General features: G+C 39.8%; 2 protein-coding genes across 3 annotated transcripts in view; both read left to right on the forward strand.

The window, feature by feature from the left end:
• LOC137985011 (uncharacterized) overlaps positions 1–8000 on the forward strand; it is a 25346-nt gene extending 17346 nt beyond the window's left edge. Inside the window, exons 7-10 of the mRNA XM_068832403.1 lie at positions 4430–4579; positions 6005–6235; positions 6801–6986; positions 7649–8000. Of these exons, the coding sequence (XP_068688504.1) occupies positions 4430–4579; positions 6005–6235; positions 6801–6986; positions 7649–7809 (728 nt within the window). The 3' untranslated portion in view covers positions 7810–8000. The remainder of the gene's footprint in view (positions 1–4429; positions 4580–6004; positions 6236–6800; positions 6987–7648) is intronic.
• A 6771-nt stretch (positions 8001–14771) lies between these two features.
• Positions 14772–25000, forward strand: part of LOC137985009 (protein ITPRID2-like) — a 15714-nt gene continuing 5485 nt past the window's right edge. Inside the window, exons 1-8 of one of the 2 annotated variants that reach the window (XM_068832399.1) lie at positions 14772–15027; positions 15746–15763; positions 16316–16465; positions 18092–18203; positions 18898–19026; positions 19449–19647; positions 20229–22145; positions 23373–23494. In XM_068832399.1, the coding sequence (XP_068688500.1) occupies positions 16384–16465; positions 18092–18203; positions 18898–19026; positions 19449–19647; positions 20229–22145; positions 23373–23494 (2561 nt within the window). In that variant the 5' untranslated portion in view covers positions 14772–15027; positions 15746–15763; positions 16316–16383. The remainder of the gene's footprint in view (positions 15028–15745; positions 15764–16315; positions 16466–18091; positions 18204–18897; positions 19027–19448; positions 19648–20228; positions 22146–23372; positions 23495–25000) is intronic. The other variant, XM_068832400.1, reaches the window with a different exon arrangement.

Here is a 25000-nt window from a genome sequence, read left to right on the forward strand (position 1 = left end):
AAATTGCGCTGGCCACAATGGTCTATAAGTGTCTTCAGGGGCTAGCACCGGAATATCTATGTTCTAAATTTACAAACCGCGAATCTGTTTATAGTTTAAGAGACTCTGAAAGAAAGCTTAATGTTCCGTTTCCGCGGACAAATTATTATAGAAACAGCTTCAGCTATAGAGGTGCTACTGTCTGGAATAGCTTACCCCTCAAAGCGAGACAAGCAGAGTCTCTTGGGCTTTTCAAAAATCTGATTAAAGACATATTTTAGTATAAAGCACGGCATTCATGGAAAGCAGCTTTAGAATTGATATAGTTTAATTGTATTTTATTGTAATCATTTTAAAATTTTACCTTTTGTAATTTAGATTTTAGCATTGTTTGTAATCTTAGCTGATGATTTTACCGTGCATAAATAATAAAATATCATATCAAATATCATATCACATCACAAAAACTTGGCACTTGGACTCGCTTTGAGGAGGAGGCAGACATGAAATCGGAAATGGCCTATTCCTGCAGTGACATCCGCAAATGGTAAGACTTTCAAGTCTTTACGGATAACGACTATAAACCGTAGGCCCCATCTCACAAACCTTGTTCATAAATTCTGTGGGACATCAAAGATCCCACGCATTATTCATCAATAAGAGCAGGTCACGGAGTTCCTGGTGTCGTGGTCTGGTCTGAATGTGTCCCCAAATAGCGTCATAAGGCGCTAGTACGCCTAGAAAAGTAAATCATCGTGAAGAGTGTGATTATTGATTGAGCAGTAATTTTGGCTTTCGCATGACATAAACAATTGTGAAGAGCTTTGTGAATTATGAGGCCCTTAGCCTCGTAAGATAACGCCGTCTTCGATCTGCACTATTCTTCACACGGTAGTCTGCAATCTATCTCTTGAAACAAAGATTACAACAGCGAAATGTGCTATCTCTAGGGGAAGACCAAAACGAGAAAAGTGATCTACTGTTTTCATGCGTGCAGTACTTTTCAAAAGTTGATTTGTCTTCACATCCTAAATATACCTAAACACCTTGTTTACTTTTCGCAAGTCCGAGTATTCATTAAGAGGAACAAGCACATTTATATTGCCTGAACCAGATTCGAACCAGAACAACAAGCTACGGACTTAAATCTATGATTTCATGGTTTGCCATCCTTATCTGCGAACACTAGAGAACCATTTGCGGATTTGATTACATGGAAGAACTTTCTCCTCAGTTATTTTAAAACCCTGTGTACGACGAAAGCTATGAAAGCCATACATGTATTTGAACTACGGAGAGAATCAAGTTAAGATGCTGATCATCGCAATTAACGTTACTTGAGCCGCAACGAAAGGAAAGCCAGTTGAGCTAGCAAGGCATCTGGGAGCTGGTCATTATGTGAGTTCATATTGAGCCCGTGGAGGATTATGGATACAACCAAAAGTTAATATGTCAAAGTTCGCAGATGGTAGAGTACTGGACCGGTATCGCAGAGGTCAGGCTTCGAATCCCGTTTAGAAGTCGTTCGAAAGCCGTTTTCAGGCTTTCCTTTCGTTACTGTTCAAGTAACGTTAATTAAGACCCTGTGTATTCGTCCGGTCAGAATTTGAACCCTCGAACTCCCGCACGCTAGTCCGATGCTACATTCCTGGGTTTGATTTCTCGTTGAAAATAACCATTTCCTTGTGTCCCCAATCAGTACCCCAGCGTTAAAAACAGATGACACGTAAATAAAGTTCATCATCATCATTTCCTACGTAAGTGGCATCAGGAGGCCGTGTATCAGGAATGTTCGCTCGATTTGCGCGCATGGATATAGACATCAACCGACTGTCCAGCCAAACGATCTCCCAGGGTCGTACCAGTCTCCCAAAAGTTTTATGGAAAGAGGAATATGAGGATGCCAATTTACCGGAAATCGGAAACAAAAATCACCTTTCCCTTTCCGGTGAAATTACATGAAGTGAACTGGTTTCTTACCGTCGGATATAAGTTTTACTGATGAAAACGAAGAGAAGAAGGAGAAGAGTGAAAGACACCGGTGCCCGACTAATTTACACCACCGTTAATATCCGCAAGATTCACAAGGCAAGCAGTGAAAATCCCTAAACTATAAAAGTATTTTAAGGGAGGACTTAATGAAATCGCCGAAAGAATAACCGTTTTAAAGTCTGTTCTAAATACTGCAGAGCCCCAGGATTTTCCTTTACTAGCGACTCAATTTCTTGGGTTGGGAATATACATTGTGTAAAACGAAAGGAAATGTCGCGTAAGATTTCGTTGTATGTCATACACCTTTTCCCAAAATAGACCTAATCGGCTAACTCAATGTTGTACCCAATTCAAACCCTTTGGGAATAAAACGTTTTGTTCCAGGTATTTCCATATCATTTACATATGAATGCTACATTATCATGCAAATACAACACACAAAGAATCTTAATCCCGGGAGATTTGAATTGGGTACAACATTGAGTTAGCCGATTAGGTCTATGGCCGCCATTTAAATATTCTTAGTTTATTCTAATTAGCCCATGATGCCTCGTTCTTAAGCTTAAAATTCAAAAAAATATTTTGCCTTGAACGAGGCATCAAGGTCTAATTTGAATAAAAACAAAAGAATATCTAAATGGCGGCCATTTTGGAAAAATATGTATGTTATCCCTACTTCAACAGTATTAACTTTTTAACTTTAAGACCGGGTCCGGAATGATCCGTGGCTGAAGTGGCCTTATTGCCATACAAACAACTTCCTTGTTTCAACTGGTTTGATTTCAGTATAAAAATAGTAGTGAAGGCTCAAGAGCTACCCTACCTTCTTCTTTTCCTGGCGATATGGCCACGGCTGCGATTTGGTGCAAGGTTTCCATCAACATGCCCACTCGCAATGGGGAAGGATACAAGACGCGATAACATGATCTGGAAAACATAAATATTCAGTTACTTAAACAAGTGTGCGTTTCGTGCAACGGGTTTAAATCCAAAATGCTAACTAACTTTGTACTGGAACTGAATCCACATGAACGCTGTTTAGGTCTAAAAAGAGTGGACTGGGAGTTTGAAATCTCTCGCTCACGGTCTTCACGAAACATGGAATACTTGGTCATTTCACGTCCTTTTCAGCAAAGGACGGCAGAACAGTGATGCTCTTTTCAACGACAAAGAGGCAAAACAATAGTTTTGTTGGGCATAACAATGGCACTTTACGCTTTGAAGGAATGTGTTCGAGTTTGCCAACTCATGCACGCTTTAAGCTTTGAGTATTCTCCACAGTCCAAAAGCAACGTACACCGCCCGCTTTGCACAATTTTTTCTGCCTTTTAACACGAACGACACAAATCAACGTATGTAATGACTGAAAATAACAGATTTGCACGCTTTACGCGTGTTTTTTCACTTCGGTCTTTGCCGTCCGCCGGCATAAACAGCGTCGATAATCAGTCCACATCATCTCAAATTGGCCATTTCAGATCGTTGTTTTCGGGACGATGGAAAGAAAAACGCACGTGCACGAGCCATTCATTTTGTCCTAGTTGCTTAATTAGGGTCTCTTGTTTAAAATTAAGTACATACTATGGGGTTTTAAAAACCTTGCAAAAACTAGATCAGTTTTGTGGCCGGCTAAATTTGCTATAGGTTTTGTCAATTTCACTCCCGACGAATTTCAATGCAAAATGCCGAGATTTGAAAACAAGGCCCGCGTAGTCAAAAATGACCCTATGATATCCCTGGCTAAATCTGGTGTTTCGTCAAAAATCGCGCCAACATTACATCTCGTTCACACTAGCGTTTCATTGCATTTTAACCGCGCTTGAAACAAAAAATCCCCGAGACTCGGATAAGGAAACCCAAATGAAAAATCACATGTGCGAACCAGTCTTTACGCATAATTCTATAATAAGCTCTATAATGCATGCATTTTGATTGGTTCTAACTTGTAATCTATGAGAGGACAGACGCATAGCTACCGTCATCATAAAAAACTTTTTTTGTTATATAAAAGCAACAGACTCCATGTCGCCGTTCGTCTGTTCAGTACTAGATAACAGAAGAACTCAAAACGTGGAAAGAAAGATCAGTGACAAACTCCGCTATCGCCTCGTGTGCCACCTTTTGTTCTTACAACATTTTGACGTCATCTGTAACCTATTAGGAAGGTTAAGCATGCGACGTTTTTGAGACGCGGGTGGCAACCGGAAGTAAGGTATTTTCCCTTTTAATTCGTCTTCACGCAACCACAGTTACATTACTAAGTATCTCTCCATTAGAGATGATTAGTTTAAAAATCTGCGAAACACTACTGCTCTAGCATGAGAAATGTTCAGTTCCGGTTGCCGTTCACGTCTCAAAAACGTTCCGCGCTTAAGGTCCCGTTTATTACTTAACAGACGCACCGCAACACGGAATCTATATGTTAAATATAAAACGCTTTTCGACATTTTTTTTCTAGGAGAATGTTGGAGTGGGTCACAGAGTGAGGTTACCTATGGCAAGCTTGATATATCAACTAACTGTGTGGACAAGTGCTTTGAACCATGCAAACCTTTCAAAGGCTTCTGTGCAGGGGAAAACTTTGCCAACGCAGTTTATCGCCTTTCAGGTGAGCTAGTTGTCTTTGACTTTATTTCATTTCCTGCTTCTCTTATGTCAGAACTTTGCTTTTGGTTTTACAACAGCTAGTTTAGGGTGTAAATAATTTTCGACCATTTTAAATTGTAAATGAATACCAGCCTCGTAGCTGAATGGGCTACCCTGGCTAAATAAAGTTACTATCTATTTAATTGAAAACTGCTGAACATATTGAAAGTCATCAAGTGAAACTATGATCCTCGTAGTTATGAACGTAACTTATTGCAATTGCGTAAAGAAGCCTAAAAAAATTTAGGACCTCAACGGGGTTTGAACCCGTAACCTCGCGATACCGGTGCGACGCTCTAACCAACTGAGCTATGAAGCCACTGACGTTGAGAGCTGGTCATTTGTGGGTTCTAACGTTCCCGTGAGGAATCATAGCTTCACTTGATTTCATATCCGCAGTTCATATATGATCCATTACATATATCATTTCATCGTTGATATTGAAAGCCATGACTGATGTAACAACCACCTCTTGGGTGAAGTTGTCCCCGTTAGAAATGTCACCCGCCTACCCGAGCTATCCTGGGCGAGCCAACTTTTCCTACATTTCCTTATAAAAAAAAAGTTGTCTCGGCTAGAAGGGTGACCCGCCTAGATGGGTCACCCTTTTTCGACGGTAGGGTCACCCTTCTAGCCCGGCCAACTTTTTTCCATGTAAACATTTTGGCTCGCCTTGTCGGGTCAACTCGGTCAAGGATAATAAGAGCATGCGCTAATGCTGTCTTCCCAGTAACCTAATGATGGAAACTGACTCTTGAATCGAGCAAAAGGGCCAATTCTCTCCTCATATAACCCCTCGCTAAAGTTGATTAGGCTGGAAAGGTGACCTCTTAGCCGGGACAACTTTTCTCCATATAAACGGGCCCTAAGAAGCAGGAATGGATATATTTATATTTGAACTGCGAATTTACTGAATATGCCGACACATCACGCTTAACAGTGGCAAAGAAGCCTGAAAAAAAATCCAAAAATCTTTCTCGTTTATCATCCAGAAGCATTTGAAGGCAACCGGGAGTTCTTGTCGTTTAATAAATAGAGCATCCGACCTGCGTTATAAAGGTCGCAGCTTCGATTCCTGCCTGGGACTGTGATTTTCTTTTCAGTGGTCATTTCGCCCCTTGCCGAGCAATAGGCCATTTCCGAGTTCATGACTGCTTCCTCTTCAAAGCGAATCTAGGTGCGAAGTTTTTCTTACGAAAACTAGTTTTCATTCATATGTAAAGTAGAACTAATTACCAACACAAACACTTCGCACGGAGACTCGCTTTGAAGAGGAGGCAGACATGAACTCGGAAATGGCCTATTGACATATCATCTTCACTCAAAGATTCACTACACCATCACCTCCTTAAATAATTGTATGAAATAATAACCCTTTTATTTCCAGATGCCCCCTGTGAGATATCCTATGAATCTGTCGGATGTTTTGGCGAGAGCTCCACGAACCGCGCATTCGGCATCGAGCTGCTGAATCAAGTTAAACCAGTCAGTGACAAATTCAACGGAAGAATATTGGAACCTGGAGAGAATTGGTCGGGAGAATTTACCAAATTTCTATGCAGGTGTGCCAGAGAGGCTCGTCGAAAGGGGCTCAGTATGTTTGGGGTACGCAACCAAGGTAATGAAAACGTACATGCATGTAAAGCTCCGCAAAAACGGACGCAACAACTCGCAACATTGTTGGCAGTTCTTGGTTCTGCAGATGTGGGATGGTGTTGGCAGTTGTGTACAAAAGGACGCAACAACTTTCAACATCTGCTTCTGCAGATGTTGGATGGTGTTGGCAGATGTGTGCAAACGTACCCGACAATTCCCAACACTGTAAGGACGTGCAGTGTATTACGGGAAGGATATGACCCGTAAGACTTCAATGTAAACTTATAAAATTCGACTTCAATCTCGTTTTCAAGATGTTAATGCGTTGGTATCTCCATGAAGACCATATGTAATGCGCGTGCGTGGCCCCAACAATGTTGGAAGAGCCATGCAAACGGTTCCAACATGGTGGCGCTGCGCTTCGGCGTTAATGAAACAAAAGAAATGTTGAGACTTGTTGGCTCAAAGGTTTGATAACTTTCAAACATCGTGAAACAACTTCCAAAAACATGCAACAGGGTGTGTAAACGGACGCAACATGTAACACCCAACAATCTGATCACCTACTTATTACTTGTCGCCAACAGGTGAATGCTGGAGCGCTCTAAACGCCGATATGCGGTTCGACTTGCACGGATCGACACCTAACAAATGCTTCCAAAACTTCACTCAGGCCTGTAACGGAGCTGTTGACAATTGCGCTGGAGGAGTTAACTCAACTTTTGTCTACAGGGTTATTGATGCACATAAGTCTGAAATAGAGAGACTTCCAGGTAAGAGAAGATAAACTGATCACAGCAATTTGCAATCTTAATTACAGGACTAAGAGAAAATACTGTTCCTTTGCTTTCATTTAAATGATGACAGTTTAAGCTGATTTCACCCTCAGAATCACCTTTTTCAACATGATGATCAGCTTCAAAGGAAAGTATTGCTAATAACTTTCATGAATGATCACACCGACAGGATAACTTTCATTTGAAATGGTCACACCCACAGTTTTGGCCCACGACTCAAAATAGCGCTACCTCCAAAAAACAGAGTCCTTTTTCAGCTTTCATTTCTTGAATCAGACACATTTCGTATTTGTTAGCTGTGATTAGGAGAGGGATTACTTGACGGCAAAATAAGTTTAAAAGCGGATTTCACTGTACTGCCGTACAGCCTAAAACTGGGTAATAGTTTTAACCGCTCAAAATGGATTGAACCAACTAATCAAAGAAAGCAGTTACACAAAAAAATGTATGCAACCGGCGCTACCGCGGAACTCAAGCCAAAGAATGTGAAGTGAAATTTTGAAGGCCAAAGAGTTAGCCAAGTATTATAAAACCAATCAACCTGGAATAACTTTCGATAGTTAATTAAAACGGCTGTATTAGCCCAATACCTTGTCGTGATAATAACTCTTTCTTGTCCGCTCTATATCTGGTTTCAGACATTGGTCGTTCACTTGACGAGGAAGAGAAAGTACCGGATGCATCTGAGGAAGAAGCGGGGTTTTTTGATGTCCCGGATGAAACAGCTTCCAGTGCACACAAGCTGAGACGTACGAGAGAAAAGGATTTAATTGGACGCAAGCTGCACTCTTTTAACTAAGTCTTGCGACACAAAACGTACGGCTGGCACTGAAGGCTAAACCACTACATATCCAACTACTATTCTGTTTTAAGTTAATTTCTCCCAGTGTATTTTTTGTCCTAGGATTAGTTCAGTAAGATTTGGTGGAGAAAATAATAATTAAAAAGTAAACGAATTAATGAACAAATAAAAGTGCAGAAGGCTAAGAACTGAGAATTAACACTGCAACGCAACTTATTACTTTTTGGGGGCAACAAAGGCGAATCTTTGCTGACGTTATTGTTTAGGTTTTGTCTCATTAACATACGAGTTTGCGGACAGAAAGCATCACACTATTCACAAATTGACTTCAAAAGGTAAAAGAACGAGTTAAACTCATTAAAAGGCCCCATTTTAAGCCTTTTGGCTTTAATAACGAGCGAGTTATTAGCCATCAAAAACTGATGAATTCTTGGCTGGCAAGGGCTAATGAGCCCATACATTCTTTGTAAAATTTCGAATTTTCAAAGCGTCATTACTCTGAGATTATCTGGTAAGTTGCGCTCAGAGATAGCTCATTATGCAATGTACTTTCAATATTCAGTACTGATTTTTTGGCTGATAGATTAGAAAACAATGGCTTATGCTAATGAGGCACAAAATGTAAACAGAGATTCCCCTTTAGCGCACCGAGGTGGTATTACAGCCCATCTTGCGTGGGATCACGGTCGTGTGTACCCGGGCGACTTCTAGCTTCTTCTTCTTCTTCTTCTTTAAAAGTGGATCTCCATTTTATAAACTCCTGCAGCATCGTTTAAAAATCTTGCTATCTCTCGCCTTGCCCATCCCTTTTCCGTAAGTACAGTAGGCACACTAAACAGCAACAGTCCACTCTACCCAGTTTCAGTACTGCACCATCCAAACCCTACATGATATTACACTACTAGGTAAAGACAAGAGTCTATTACCCAAGAGTAAGAATCTGGTATCAGGTTTGTTCCCATCAGCGTCATAAAAGTGTTTATTTTTTAACCAAGTTTTGCCGGAAAATAAACAATAGACCAAACCGGCTAACTAAATGTTGTATGCAATTCATATCTCCCGGGGTTAAGATTCTTTGTGTATTTTATTTACATGACAATGAAGCATTCATATTTAAATGGTATGGAAATGGTGGAATAAAACGTTTTATTCCCAGAAGGTTTGAATTGGGTACAACATTGAGTTAGCCGGTTTGGCTTATTGTTTATTTTCCCGCAAAACTTGGTTTAAAAATAGACACTTATCTGACGCTGATATTGGGTAAATCTTACTCTTGGTGAATTGACGAACTCTTGTTAGAGATAAAATAAAGCAATCCCGGAAAAGACAACGGTAGAAATCGCTGACACCTTTCCAAAAGTGGTTCCCGCTCTTTAGTGGGGATCTCATATGCCCAAAGAAATATACAAGTAATTAGATGTAGATCTATTTCAAATAAGGGTCACGAGGTGTCCCCTTGCTCTTCTCCCTCTGTTTTCACTCACGTGATCAGTAACCTTGTTTTTCCATCGAAACAAAAGAAAACGTTTGCATGACAATAGAGGTCGATTCCTGGAGGATTAGTTGGGGACACCAACATGGCCGCCGTTCCTTAATTTAGGGAGAACATGGCCGCCGTGACGTCATGTGAAAACACTCTATTATGACTCGTGTCTCGGAATACAGACAACTAAAGTCAGAAAGTCAAGTGGTGAGAGCACTCGCCTCCCACAAATGTGGCCTGGGTTCGGTTCCCAGATTCGGCGTCATATGTGGGTTGAGTTTGTTGGTTTTATACTTTGCACCGAGAGGTTTTCTCAGTCTCCTCAAAAACCAAAATTTGATTTGATTTGCGTTAACTTGTTAATTTCAATTAGTGCTCTACAGCGCTAGAAGAGTAGACACTTAAATAAAGTTCCTTTCCTTTCCTTTTTTTCCCCAAAATGCTGCTCCTCAAGAAAGGATAAACTGCTGCATTTACCCTGATCTAAAAATAACGCTAATCTTTACCGTAACCTCATTGTTACAAATAGGAAGGAAATGCTTAGACTCAATAAGACACTCTTCGTGTTGGACATAAAATTGGGCTTGCACCTAATAGGCCATTTCCGAGTTCATGTCTACCCCTTCTTCAAAGCGAGTCTAAGTGCGAAGTTTTTGCGATGATAATTAGTTCTACTTTACATATGAATGAATTTAGAGAAAAACTTCGCACTTAGACACGCTTTGAAGAGGAGGCAGACATAAACTCGGAAATGGCCTATGACGTGCATTTCTGGATATAAGCAGGAACCCATGACCCGGAGCCTACAGCTCCCATACTGGGCCTATGTCACGGCATTTTTACAGACCGATCTATTTTTAGACTATCTTTTCCGGAAAAAACAAAGGCAGTTCCGGTTCGGTGACCCTATGAAGTCAGCAAAATTTCTAGTAATTGGTCATTGGGCTCCTGTGGGAGTCTCAATTGCGGGAAATTCAATCTAAAAATAAATCGGTCTGTGAAAACGCAGTTACACGAACACAGCAGAGTTGTAGGCTCCGGGTCATGGGTTCCTGGTATAAGAGGGGGTCCCACAAGCTGTTTGCAATGGGTTTGCCATGTAACCCGGTGTTGTTGTCTAGCACATTGTTATAGAGCTCTAAAGAGAGTTTGACTATAACATTTAGGTAAGTGAAAGGCACAAATACTATATCATCGTCATGATGTCATCATATCAGTGCTCTTTCCTCAATGGCTTCATATTCAAACAAGGGCGTAAGAGCCGTTCAGTGACGTGCGTATTAATTTTCCGCTACAGCAGTCTACCTCTTTGAAATTAATGAGCATATATTCATACGCGTGAGCTTCTTTAATTAAGCATCTTGTCATTAAGAACCGGCAATGGGGTTCTCCGACGGTCATTGTTGAACCTTTGCGTGTTGATCTTTTTTAAGTTCATGGCGTGAACAATGTGATATTGTGCATACAAATGAAGGATAAAAATATAGCATGAACCAACTTGATGATGTACCTACTCTCTGTAAGATGTATTGAGCTTCGAGTTTGCGTGGCACCTGAAACCTCTGCTCGCCTTGGTTTTCACGAAATTACTACAGCTTCGCGTAAGCCACGTCACCTGGAACTGAAAACAGTGACACGGTTAATCTTGTGTTAAGTTAGAAAAAAGAATGAACTATTTTTATACACAGTTAAGTAAGAGAAGTAAGAGGCGCATTTCAAATGAAAATCAAATGGCTCTATGTAAATTTGAAAGTTTGGACGAAGCAGTCTTTCGATGTCTGCAGTTCATGCAGCTATATGTTGATGAGAAGTACGCCAGGGATTTGAATGTTTTCAAACCTGAAACTTCATTTGCCCTTACATGACTTACCGGGAAAGGTTTTGGCGTATTTTGTTTTTAACAAGTTACTTGTTATCCGTTAAAAAAGGGAAGAAAATCCCACGAAAGCGGCAACCAAGAAACAGCTTATGACGCGTTAAAACATCCGAAATCGGCAACCGGCAAAACGTAAAATGGCGGGAAAATCGTGGTCACCTTGGTCGCTTATGACGTTCGTGTTTCACGTGAAGACGATGGTAAGTCTGTATTGTCGCCTACAACTCGGAAGAAAAAATTAGAGCCTGTCGGCTTTGTCTTTCAATAATTAATCTCGTAAAATATTAATTACACTCACAAACAACAGAGAGGTTTTGCATGATCAGAGCAACGACGGCGGCATGTTTTTCCTTTAAATTGAAACAGTTCAGACCAATCCAGTTAAAGGATAAAATTCACATTTGGTGCAACGTGAACGAGATCGGATAATCGCGAATTACTTAAGTAGCAGTGGCGTTCATCGTATTTTGCTCAAACTATTATGGAGCTACCATTCGGTCATTTTCCAATGGTGACCGCTACCTTTTTGCGAGATCAGAGTTCTCGTTTCGTTCGGATGTGACGTGAGAGATCAGAGAGCAAAAACCAAGACTACTTTTCGGTTTCCGTCCTTTCATTCGGTGTCTGACATTTGCAGACTGCAGACTAACCCTAAATCACAATTATTGAAAGCTAACCGTTTTAAAACGGGTTCTTAGACTTAAATAATGTTTATCAGCGCTATTTTAAATGGGTGCTTAGACTTAAATCATGTTTATCAGTGCTATTTGTAGGCAGTCTGCAGTCTGCAGTCTGCAAATGTCAGACACCGCCTTTCATTTGCGAAATTAGTTCGAAAATACGAACTTCGTAGCATCTCGGTTCCATGCGCTACCAATCAATCAATTTATTAAAATCATACCGTGGGATTGAGGTTGCCGTGAGTTTCCGAGACAGACTCATGTATAAAACGCATGACAAAAACAGAAATAAAAAATTAAAGGAAATACACAATAACAATAATATCAAAATTAAGTAAGAGTTACATATATGAAATTATAAACAATTGCAGGAGCTCATCAAGAGGAGCCTCTATCTCCTCTAATTCCTTGAGTCAACCCTTTCCCGAGTAAATTTATTTTTAGGAACAGTTTTTTCCCGCGAAAAGTATCATAATTCCCTTGACGCTGAGATAGCTCTGTTTTGATTGGCTTTTACAGTGGGCGTGCTGAATGTCCCAAGGGAGATTGGCTTTTACAACAGTGAGCGTGCTGAATCTCCCAAGGGAGGTGTTCTATAAATAAATCTACTCGGGAAAGGGTTGACTCCGAGGCCAAGTATGGGAGATAGAGGCTCCTCTTAATGAGCTCCTGACAATTGTTATCAACTATAATAATATTTAGTTGTAAATATGTACACATCAAGCCTAAAATAAAAAAAAAACAATTTATGATTGGCAATAATTACATAGACAGCTTCTCCCTAAATTTAAAAGATTAATAGACTCCAAATTTTTATAAAATGCATTTGAATTGGGTGACTGTTTAACATTTGTAGGTAGCTTGTTCTAAAGGTGAGTACTCTTACAAGTAAAAGAAATATGGAAATACTGGCTGTTATTAGCCTGCGAACGCAGACGTATTTCCGGCGGTCGTTTCTCTCCCCCCGCCGCCGGAAATACATGTTATAGGAGGGCTGAACAAGGTTACAACCACCTCCCCTTAAGTTATAATGTGAAACACGGAACTTAAAGAAATCAGAAATATAACAAGGCCCATTTCCCTAAATACATTTATATAATAATGAATGTGATTGTTCATATCTTCTAAATTCCAAAGAATTCATTCCTGCTATGGACAGTACAGAGTTGTAATCTATGTCGTTTCCGACATTTAAAAGAATCTTCAACATCAGCGTCGGAGGTACCAGTCTCTTTAATCGCCTCAAAGCTCCGATTTTAGCATAGAACTTCTTCAAGATGGCAGATACGTAGGCCTTGAAGGAGAGTTATTATCAATGTGGACACCAATGATTTCCTGAAAGCTTTCAATTTCAATGATAGAATTACCAATACTAAGGACAGGGTGGTAGTTAAAATTTCCCAAAATCGTGGCTTGAGATCGCGGGGCAACAAAATTTATGTCATTAATAAATATATTAAATAAGAGTGGCCCAAGAGGCTACCTTGTGGAACTCCACATAGGACAGGTGACCAGTCAGACAGAACTCCATAACCGTTAATTAACTCTTTGTTGTCGGTTGGAAAGGTGGGACTGTAGAAATTCCATTGCTCCTTGACTGACGTCGTAAGCATGCAGTTTGGCTAAAAGTCAGAAATTATGGCATATTGAATCAAATGCCTTGGTTACATCAATTGCAACAGAGCAAGTTGACATTTTTGAATGATTGAACTACAGGAGCCCCTGGCGTTTTATCTGGAGATCCTCAATGGACCGTGTGTCCCACTGGTTTGCGGGCTCTACAAGGTCCTGCGCCTACGAATTTTCGAAAACAACTGTAAATGTTAAGGTGTCAAGCTTTATCGCCCGTTGTCAAGCAAGTAGTTTCCCCAGTCCTTCCACGGGCGCTTTAAGAGTTGCAATCCTTAGCATTGACAGGAAGTGAAGCTTTTTTCCCTTTTGTTTTTTTGTTAGTTACCCCATTCTTTTTTAATGTTTTTACTCCCACAAAAACGATTTGCATGCAAATTAGGGTAAAACCACAACTTTAAAAATGCGGAAAATCCATTGTCGCTTGCGATCCGAAAAAAACAAGCGTTTACGGATAACGCGCTCTGACGACCTCAGCATTATAATGATGATGATCCCCTAATATGTGCAGTGACAAGTCATGACAAGTGTAGCCATTGGCTTTCGAACTGGTTTATATAGACAGCTTGGTAGAGCTTTATTCCTAGTATCGCTTCATTTAAAAATGCTCTTCCATCGAAGCAGATTACATAAATACAAAAACCTTTAACTACTAAAAATAACTACTATAAATTACTTTTTCTGTACCTAATTATTAGAGCAACAGGAATAAAATATATGATTCAAAAGGAAATGATATAATAATCATATATTCTCCTATTGATTGGAACTTGTGAGCAGCCTCGAATATGCATTCTTTGACCCACCAGCATCATCGGGAACTGCTCCCCAATAGAACGTCTGGGCACAAAAACATTAGTTGAGCTACCCCTTAAACCATACTAGTGAACATTTGATGTTGGTTCGAAGAGTGCCCGAGTCAGCCCCAGCAAGGGTAAAGATCATTCACATACTTAAAAAAACACTAAATTTCCGCTATGTTCACTATTGTTCCGCTATTGTTTACTATATATTTAGCTACCAAGGTAAATACTTTAATAAGACACTAGAATGAAGGTTTTGTTGTTGTTGTTGTTGTTAAATATGCTGCCATGGAGAACAAACGAAATAAATACGCAAATTCCTAATCACTAATGAATGAATACGTAAGTTCTTGATTTGTATTTGTTCAATGTAGCGGATATTTTGCGATTTCCTCCAAACAAAAGTGCTGTTGTGGATATACGTCACGAAAACCGTCTGTTTGTATAACTTGTGACATCAATTCCGATTGATCCCCAGGCCTCCCGCCGCGTGATAAGAACTAAGCGTGCGAGTGATCAAGCCCTGGAACTGTAAATAAACGCAAAAAAATAAGAGCAAATAGTACAGCGCTTCATCACTGACAAGCTGTAGTTCTGCTTGGAAAACGTCAAATTCAACGCTTCACGAAGACGAACGATCGGCGACCAATTCATAGTCATACCAAGCGCTTCACGATATACTAAGGTCAGCTGAGTCATGGATGGTGATATCAGAAATGTTTCGGTTTTTGCGGAGTGATTTAGGTATGATATATATCTTTTGTTTGTAGCTTCCGCAGAGGTATTGTCTGCCAAGTCGTACGGTGTAGGGGTTAATGTCTTTAGCCAGTTCAATAAACGAGCTTGCTTTGCTTTGATCAAGTCACCAACATTTTATATTTTGATCGATCGAATAGGTTATTTCATTGTTCGCTCGATCAACTGAACATTCCGTGTTGGCATCTAATTTATGTGTTCACTCAATGTAACATGCTTTGATGTTCATGAAATTTTGATGTTAATCGATTTGTGTGGTTAATATTGTTTCTTTGCAATTGTATCTCTTTAAGAATTCTCGACCAATTCGATGAGTAATTTATTAACAATTTCCTTTAAGATAAAAAATACAAAAATAATATGGTTTCTTCGAGCCCTTCCATCGCTAAAGAGAGCGTTGAAACTTACAGGAAACTAAATTAATGATGGGTTTTAAAGTTTTTACCTATTTTTAAATCCTAAACAAAAACTACTATAGATCTGAAGCAATTAGCTTAGGCAATTTAACTAATTATGCTAACGAGTCACATTCCTTGTTTTAAGTTACCCTAATTTATATCAACATAACTCGCTGGTCAGATGCAATTTGCATGCATGACAGGCACCTTAAAAAAGTTTGAAGAGTTTCTTTTCTAACTATGCTCACATCTGTGTGCATTACGAAAGAAAAACAAGACCACCATTCCTTTTTTGTTTTGTTTTTCAGCTACTGGGCTTAATGGAGGTATGCTTTAAAGTCTTGTGGGTTTCCTCGACGATCTGTCATTTGAATTTATACATTATTTTGTATTGTTAATTCCACAATATATGACAGCAATTTTTTTATTCCTACAATCAAAATAAAAGGACAAGCAATTCATGTAGACAATAAAATTATTGCTTCATGTCTTGACTTGGTAACTATAGATCTGAATGCATCCAAGTCTGTAACTCAGATTGGGATTGTCAGGATTTTAATTTTATTAGGAGCAAAAGGGTTTAAGAGCAAATAAAATGGGCTTCATACAATCTATGAAACGATAAAATATGAAGTTGTTTTTCCTGCCAATGCAGTAGCCAAGCTTACATCATAAATACGGAGCTGTAGGTAACCCTCACCCTGTATATTTTTCTCAGTAGTAAATTAAAGATCCTTTAAAGATCCCACTTTATCCACAAGGATCTTTTGCAGATGTTAAAAAATCTTTGATGCTACTCAAAAGGCCTTGAAAACTCTTGTGAGGTTTATGACTAGCAATTATTACAAGTATTGATATTATTTTCTCTGTCTTTGAAGTAAACTCAAAATGACATGGCCTTCTACAAGATGGAAGAATCATCTTCTAGAAAGAGCTTATTGACCTAATGGAAAATACCGATGAAAAAAAGTCACATGGTCTGCAGTCAGATCACCTTGATGAGCAGGGAAGGCGAACTTCAGAGCAGGGTATATCTTACTTAATTAATGTTACTGTATTTTTTTCTCCGTAGTCAATAAATGCATTTACAGTGAACAGTTACGAAATTCTAACCTTTGGACTTTCAATTCGGTCCTTGAATATTATTTACCCTCCATAGCGTCTTATGGCACACAGTAAGCAGTTAAAAAAACAATAATTAAGATACTTCTTCCTACTTCCCTTGAACCTAAATCATTATTCAGAAAGATTAGCACTAGCAAATCTTCCTTACCTTCTCTTACTTCATCCACTTCTTCCAACTCAAGTTGCTTTCAATTGATGGTGGGATTGTCTTGTTTGTTTTTGTCAACTTTTAACAGCATAATTATCTTGATTTGTTATTTTGTGTCACTGACCTATGCCATATAATCCCCTGGATTTAGCTTCTTGTATTACAGTTTTAATACTCTTCTGTGCAAATGATTGTTTTGCTAAGAAAACTGTAGTGGTAGTAGCATTGATTTCTGCCTGATGCAAGTTTAAAGTCATCTTGTAATGTGGACTTGAAATGAGTTAACCTGTGAGAGAGCTGTCAGTAAGGAGTAAGGCTGTCAGCATGCATTTGTTTGCTCATGTTTTAGAGCATCTTAACGTTATTTTGGCCTGTTTAACCTGTTCTCCTAAGATCTTTTATGTCTTTAATTAAAATTAATTAAGTGTAAATAAATTAAGACACGCTAACCAACTTTTTGAAGACATGTTTCAGCATTACTCATGCCATCATCAGTTTAATTTAAATCTACAAACCTCCTTTGTTTGTCTTTTAAAGTGAAGAATTTTTTCAGCTTCAAAGATCTGATACTAGTTGCTTTAAATTCCCTAGTTGTTTATCAGTTTACATGTGTGACTGTAACTCCCATTACGTTGGTGAGACGTCACACCATTTTTCAACAAGGGTCAACGAACTGAATCTGTTGACTGACAAGAATTCTCATGTACAAACAAAACACCTCATTAGCTCACCTGGCTGTAAACAAAAGTGCACTCCAAGTTGTTTCACAATCATAGGCTCAGCTAAAGATGCTTATAGTCTTAAACTGAAAGAATCCATCTATAATTCACAATTAAAGCCGGAGCTAAACATGCAATTAAAGCATAATAATAATTTTTGTTTTTTTTTTTGTAAGCAACCTGTTTAACACTTGTGCATGCACATAATTATGTTATGTTATGTTATGTTATACAAGTTCGTATCATCTTTTCAAAATATAGCCGTCATTTATATAACCAAAGTTTAAATTTTAAACATTAATGTTCTCCAATTATGACATATATATGAGAGAGAGGTTTGTTGATTTAAATTATACTGATGATGGCATGAGTAATGCCGAAACATGTCTTTCAAGAAATTTGGTTCGTTTGTCTTAAATTTATTTTGATTTTGTCATTGTCACGAAGTCATAATAAAGTGTAACAGTTGCATCGATGACCACAGATATGTATGGGTCTTACAAGCTAAGTTGCAGGGATTTCCAGCCAAGATAGCCTTTCTAGGAGCCAGCAGACTCAGTAGTGGTGGCTGGGAACTCCTCAGGCAGCCATTTTCCACTAAGATTCTAAATGTTACTAGCTGTTGTCACCAAAATATATATATGTCCATTTACAATTTGCAGGAAGTATTCTAGATTCAGAAGATGACTTATTCCTTGGCACAGATGCCCAAGCATTTTCCTCTTCCAGAAAATCAGTGTTCTCTTCAGATGGGTCTGACAGTGTATTTACTGGGTAGGAATTCAGTTACTTACAATAGATACAAGCTCTGAAGGACAACTACCTTTCCACAATAACCCAAAGGGATAGGTTAAAGGTTGCTTCTAATTTAGGTTCAACTTAACTTTTTATGCTTTCTTGAGGAATCGATAATTATTATATAATGCGCCGATCAAATCGAAACTGCCCCCCCTTCCAATCAATAGCAGAAAAGAAGACAAAGACGGCGGGAATTTCTTCTATAAATTGAACAACGGAGTACAGTTTCATAGTCATAAAGCAAATGGTAGTGTGATATTTCTGTCATTTTGGTTAAAACGAGAAGAGAGGAATACTTCTGAAGTTCTCTCTTTTCCCAAAATATTTACTTTAAGAACTTCTGTTCCGTGTGTTGCCTGTTTTTCCTTTTGAATTTCTTGCAAAATAAAGGCGCGCCGTGTTACAGTTGAGTAACGACAATAATTTCCCGATTGCTTTTTTCCTCGCATTCCTACACTTAGTGATTGGCTTTAATATACCTAGCCACATTCTTAGCTAATCAGAGTAAAAGGCAAAACCAATTGTGATTGGCTGGTGCACGGTTTCCCGCGCTCAGCGCAGGCTGCATTTATTTGCCTCGCGTTGTGATTGGCTTATTTAATTCTCTGAATCTGTTGTGATTGGCCAAACTAGCCGCTTTAAAACGCTTATTGTCGCTTTATTTTACAAGGTTGCATTCTGACTCTGCCAATGAGAGTCCACGTGATCCAGGAACTTGCAGGGTTATTAAAAAGTTGGCCAGCGTCGGAAGAATTGACAGCTCCGATAGCCTCGGATCTGGTTTATCAGACTGTAGTAGGTGAGCATTTGCTGTCTCAAAAGCAGATTTTTTTTAATACTGTGCAACGTTATTTCGCATTTTCTTATATTTTGGCGATGAGCACAATATTCTATCGCCGCTTTCTGAACCGTTGAGACTGTGACTTTGTTTCAGTGTAGTGTTAAAGCTTAGGCATGCAAGTCTGGCTTGCTTGTGAGCGACATAAGTTGCATACCCTCCGAGGATCAGAAATGAAACCAAAGGTTTCTGCCCTTGATTCTGATAGGTTCTGATAGTTCATCCTCATTGTGTGATGATGAAGATGATGATATTGATGATGACCATGGTGATGGTGATTTGGAAATTTATACGTAATATCGTGAAAGGACAGTACCTTTATTACTGAGATTCTTGACTCAGGATTCTTCCATATCTAATAATATCGCTTTCTTTTTTTAAAGAAATTCGCATGAAGTCATCTCTCTGCTGAATGCAATGACCGTGGACCCAGAGGAGTTTCTCGCTGGCCTGGGATTTGCGGAACCTGACATGCGCTCTCGTATTCCAGACCGTTTTCTTCAGGGACCTTCAAAGGCACTTGGAATCGACGTGAATTTGTTTCGGCGAAGCTTGGATCAGGACGATCTCTACACATCACCGGTACGAAATGGACACGACTAAATAGAAGTTTTAAGTCTGTGTTCGTCACAGAATAATTATATATTTGCAACCGAAGCTGTAACGTGGGAATAAATTACTCCATCGTGTGAGAAAGGGGCCCCCCTCTATCTTCGCAGAACATGATTGAAATAAGAGGAAAGGTACAAGATCTCCAATTCTTTTATCGTATACCAACACGTATGTATGTATGTGCTTCCACAATAAAAATTCAGGCCAAGCAATATGACATGACGATTGCCAGCCAGGGGCGCATGACTAAGCGTTAACATGTTTAGCATTGCTTGTCAGTGTTACGGTTGATTCAATCAAATTTTCTGGTGAAAACCTATGGATGTCAATTGGACTTTTAGTTAAAAACGAGAAATTTAAGTGCGTTATGCAATTCAGTATTTCCTGAGAAGTGAATGCTTGCGAGGAAACGAAACCCTGATATATCATTGGTTTGAGTTCGTGTTCATCAAAGACGCACACCGCGAATCAATATTTCCACTATTAAGATTATTTTAGGGAAAATTTAAATCTAAATCCTTCATAAAATTAATTTTGACCATTTTCCTTAGTCCCAAGATTCCCCAGTTTGGTCGGATTCAGGCTCCTGCAGGATCCCACTTAGATTCATAACATCGCCGAAGGAATCAGTAAGCCCGGTGCTTGATGAGGGACACAACCCCGTTCCCTTAATATCCGAACCAGAAGAAGCCACAGAGGACTCATTTGACTTAATGAGGCATCTTAGGCTAAATAAGCCTTGTCACGTGACCAAGGGCATGTTTCTGGAACCTGTAACGGAAGAACTTGAAGTTTCGTCGGTTGGTAGCGGAACCGTCCGAACGAGGATATCAAGAAGATTATCCAACGAAGAAGGAACGATCATAGTTCGGGAGGAATCGTTAGAACAAGCAAACGTAGAATCGGAGCTGTTACTAAGTTTACCGGCCGTAGAAAACGCAGAGAAGGGTACGGAATCAACGACGGTCTCGCGATCACTCTGCAATGAACAAAGAACGATTATGCTTCCAGAGACGTCTTTGGAACACGACAACGAGGAGTCGGGGCTTTTTTTCGGTGAACCGGTAGTAGAAAACGGAGAGGAGGGTATGGAATCAAATCAGTTTTCAGAATCGAAAGTTTCGGGAAATCCAGTCGAAGATGGATCGTTGATTTTCGTTACTGTCGAAGGTGACGAAGATATTGCTGTGAAAGGTAACTCGGAGAAATCTCCGGAGAATAATGCGTTGAATTCCTTTGACAACAGTGCAGAGATGATCGAGTGCGTAACCTGTGTGGCTGACGTTATGACGAAGGAAGGCGATGAAACATCTGCTAGCCTTGAGCACCTGCGGGTGGCGAGTGTCGTCGTGCAAGATTCGTTTGACCTCGAAGAAATCTCGACGAACGAAGACCTCATCGAGAAAGGATTGTCATCCACAGATCCAGAACCCGTTCTCAATGGCACATCAATGCGGAAACAGTTAACGAGAGAAAACAGCGGAGAAAGTAGCGGTTTTGAAGAAATGATACTTGATAAGGAAACGTTGAGCCCAAGCTCCATTTCTCCCACGTCCAGCGTGGAACGTTTTTACGCCAACAATTCCGCAGATAATGTGCGCATACCACTGGCAGCGCTACTTGATCCGGAAATGGTTGTCGTGGCTAATGAAAAAGTTGGTAAGGGCGAGAAATCCCCGCGTGCTACGTTTGCACAGAGGCGTACCAGGTCATTAACGAAACAGCGTCCAATAGATGAAGATACAATCCCTTCGTATGCGTTTTTCCCCATTTCCTCCGCGCCGTTCGATCTTACGGGTACAGGTGGAAGTCTGGGCACGAAATTAAGCCGTGATGTTTTATGGTCAGGTGCGAACACAAATTACGTAAAAAGCAAATCAAACAGTGATGTCTTGAATTCCACTTCGGATGATAATGGTACCGATCAGAACTCCAATGTCGTGTTAAACTCTGTACAGGAAAAGCCCGCCGTACAAGATAATGAATGTAGAGTACAGGAAACGGACTCCTTGCTTGAGGACAGTTCTGGACATGAATTTGTGAACGAGAAAAAACCATCCTGTGCTGAGGAATGTAAATATAATGCAATTTCTCCATCTGAGCTTCATTCAAGTGAAATAATCGGAGGCGAAGAAACTAGTGAGAGAATCAGTTCGTTGGCTGAGGGGCATATTTCAGAGCTAAATAATTCTGAAAACAACGTCGATATGAATCTTTCGGATTATACAAATCTAAGGACAGAGGGGTCTTTTGCTACCCATGGGTGCAAAAATGATTTACCCATGCCTAGAGGAATATCGGAAATTGACATGGATTCTGAAAGGCCACGTGATCGCCTTACTGGGAAAAATCTCGTGGTTTCATTTGCACAGAAAGAGCGGGCAGAATCAGGTGGCACTTGCGCAGAAGAGACACCGAAAGAGGAAGTTCAAAATCCATCGCAAAAAATTGTTTGTTTATATGAACAGGTCAGTTGATTGATAGTGATAATGGAAATCAAGTGAAAGGGACTAACATAAAGTTCATTTGCACTTTTCAATTTGCTTTTCTTTAAATAAATGTTATTTTTGTCTGCTTTGTTTGTTTGTTTGTTTTTTTCTGGACCACTTCCTTTACCTTGGCTAGTATTGTTCAATGTCTTTAGTTACTAGAAGACGCATTTGTTTTGGGGAAAGGAGAGAAGCGGTTAAGGAGGGGGTTGGGAAATTATGCTCAGCAAATCTTTTCAATACGTTGCGCCAGGAGCCCATCTGGAGCGTGCAACTTCCATACAGCGTTATTTTTAGACTAGCCCTTCCCGCGAATTAGGTCAACAAACAAAGGCAGTTCCGGTTCGGTGACCCTATGACGTCAGCTTAATTTCTTGTAATTGGTCATCGGGCTCCTGTGGGAGTCTCATTCGCGGGAAATTCAATCTAAAAATAAATCGGTCTGTGAAAACGCCGTTACACAAACACAATAGAGTTGTAGGCTCCGGGTCATGGGTTCCTGGTTGCGCCCGTTATTGGTTCATTCTTGTGATGCGCTCTCGGTGGTTCCCGTGCGAATTTCCGGCGCGTGGCTTTCAAGCAGTTTGTCTGTTTGCGCTACACTCAAAGGCTACGTTTACTTAATTTGTTGTCATTACTGCGCCAACCAGAGTGGTTGGCAGATTTTAATAACAAAATACATGTTCTTAAACAGATACCTTCCCCGTAAGGTGTGTATTATTTATTCGTGAAGGCAAACTTTATCACCTTGGAAAGGCAGGAATAGCACTTAAAATTTTAACTATTGCAAAAAGATAAGGTAAAAATCTATTGCCTTTGCTCGTAATTCCTTCACGATTAATCAGACATCTTTTCATGAGAGCGGTTTACAAAGGACTGACGAAAGACCAACATTGACCAGTCAAAGCAAACACAGAGAATTAAATGAGCCAATCATAACGCAAAGAATGTAGTACGTGCAGCCAATCCTAGGTACGGGAAAATACGCGCCAGCCAATCATAATTGTTTTTTTTTTGTTTGTTTTTGATTGGCTAGGAATGTGGCCTGGTTTTTTTTGTTTTCGTGGAATAACATTGCGTAGTAGCAGCAAGAAATCATAACAATTGCGAAATTACTTTCGCCTTTTATTTGAAAACCGCTCTGGATAGCTTCCATTCCTTCATAATTCACGCATTCTTTTTCACTTTTCTTTCTCCATACTGCAGCACCACCTTCACGAAATAAATGCTCTCGAGCAAAGCATTGAAAAGTACGAGTCAACGCTATCTTCTGGCGGACCGCTGGATGCACTGAAAACAATTTATTCCACTAAGAACGTGATTGCACGGTATGTTAGTTTTCTTATATTTCACTACACAAATCTAGATTCCGATTGGACGAGAGCAATTCAATTTCAGTTAAGTTGCTACGGCTACAACTCGCTTACGATCAAAACAGAAATGGCCGGCAGTGTTTTTCCTATTTTTAAGGAAAATGATGCGCAAAATACATGCGAAAGAACTCAATTCTAAATGAAACGTTTTTATAGCTCTAGCTCTAAATCGATCAAGAAGTTTTGTTAAGTGTATTTCAAACAAAAAGAAACGCACCAGCTCCTTGTAAATAGTCTCGTCCATAATTGTGATATTTTGAAAGTTCTCAAACTGTACTCACCGGAAGGGTTGTGCAAATTAGAGAACTTTCAGTTTTCATCATCACATGATTTATGCAAACTACGTACATGTTCTAGAGAATAAAACCAAACAAGTCCTATTTCGTTTCTTTCCTTGCTTTGATGCCTCGACTTCATCTCGGATAAGTTGAAAGAAGACTGGAAAGAACTGCTTCAGAGGCCCAATGACTAGTTTTTTAAAGCTCTCCCTTAAGAGCAAATATTTAAGTTTGAAGCATAAAACTCAACTATAGCCTAAAGCTTTCGTTTCTTAAACATAACAGCCATCGTAAGAAGTCCGGCTGATAAAAGGCAAGCAGTTTTAGCGACTTGCGAAGTAGGCCGACAATGGGGCCGGGCAAAACCATTTTGTGGTCAGAGTCAGGGTCGGCATTAGATTCCATCCACCAAAACCACCCTGGCAGAGAGGGAGAGACTGAGGTTGAGATTCAAACACACTTCGTGACGCCTTGTACATAGTACTTCGTGTCAAGCCACCTTCACATTACCATTTAGAATATCTATACAGAAAGTATCCCAAACATTCATAAATGCTAACCGTAGGCCTAATTAGGACTAAAGGAAGGTTTCTAGGCCTAAGGCTAGCTTTTATGAATGTTTGAGATACTTTCTGTATAGATATTCTAGATGTTAATTCTAAATGTTAATGTGAAGGTGGCTTGACACGAAGTACTATGTACAAGGCGTCACGAAGTGTGTTTGAATTCAACCTCAGTCTCTCTCTCTGCCAGGGTAGTTTTGGTGGATGGAATCTAATGCCAACCCAGAGTCAGGGGCTTCGGAGTACGTTTGGAAGTAAGGGGGGAGGGGGGATGGGAGCTAGGTCTTCGATCAAGCCAAAAATAACACTCTCCGTGGCCCCTGAGAGTGGGAGTTTAACCTGTAGCATCCGCGTAAAAAAACCTGTGAACTCGCAAATAATCAGCTGAGCTCTAACAAGGCTTGATAGCTCAGTTAGCAATGTGCAACGAAATGGCACGGAAAGAGGTTTAAATATCAGTCAATCCTAGATTTTTTCCCAGGCTACTTTCGCAACTGCTTATTAGTTGTTTCGTGAACTGTGATGCGCATTCTCGTTTGAAATCATTTTATGTAATCCGCACTTCAAATATATGATACATCAGAATTGCTTTCATAAACTTCACCCTTTTTCGAATGAAA

Source organism: Montipora foliosa, chromosome 14 (genome assembly GCF_036669935.1).
Source record: "Montipora foliosa isolate CH-2021 chromosome 14, ASM3666993v2, whole genome shotgun sequence".
Classification (NCBI taxonomy): Eukaryota; Metazoa; Cnidaria; class Anthozoa; order Scleractinia; family Acroporidae; genus Montipora; species Montipora foliosa.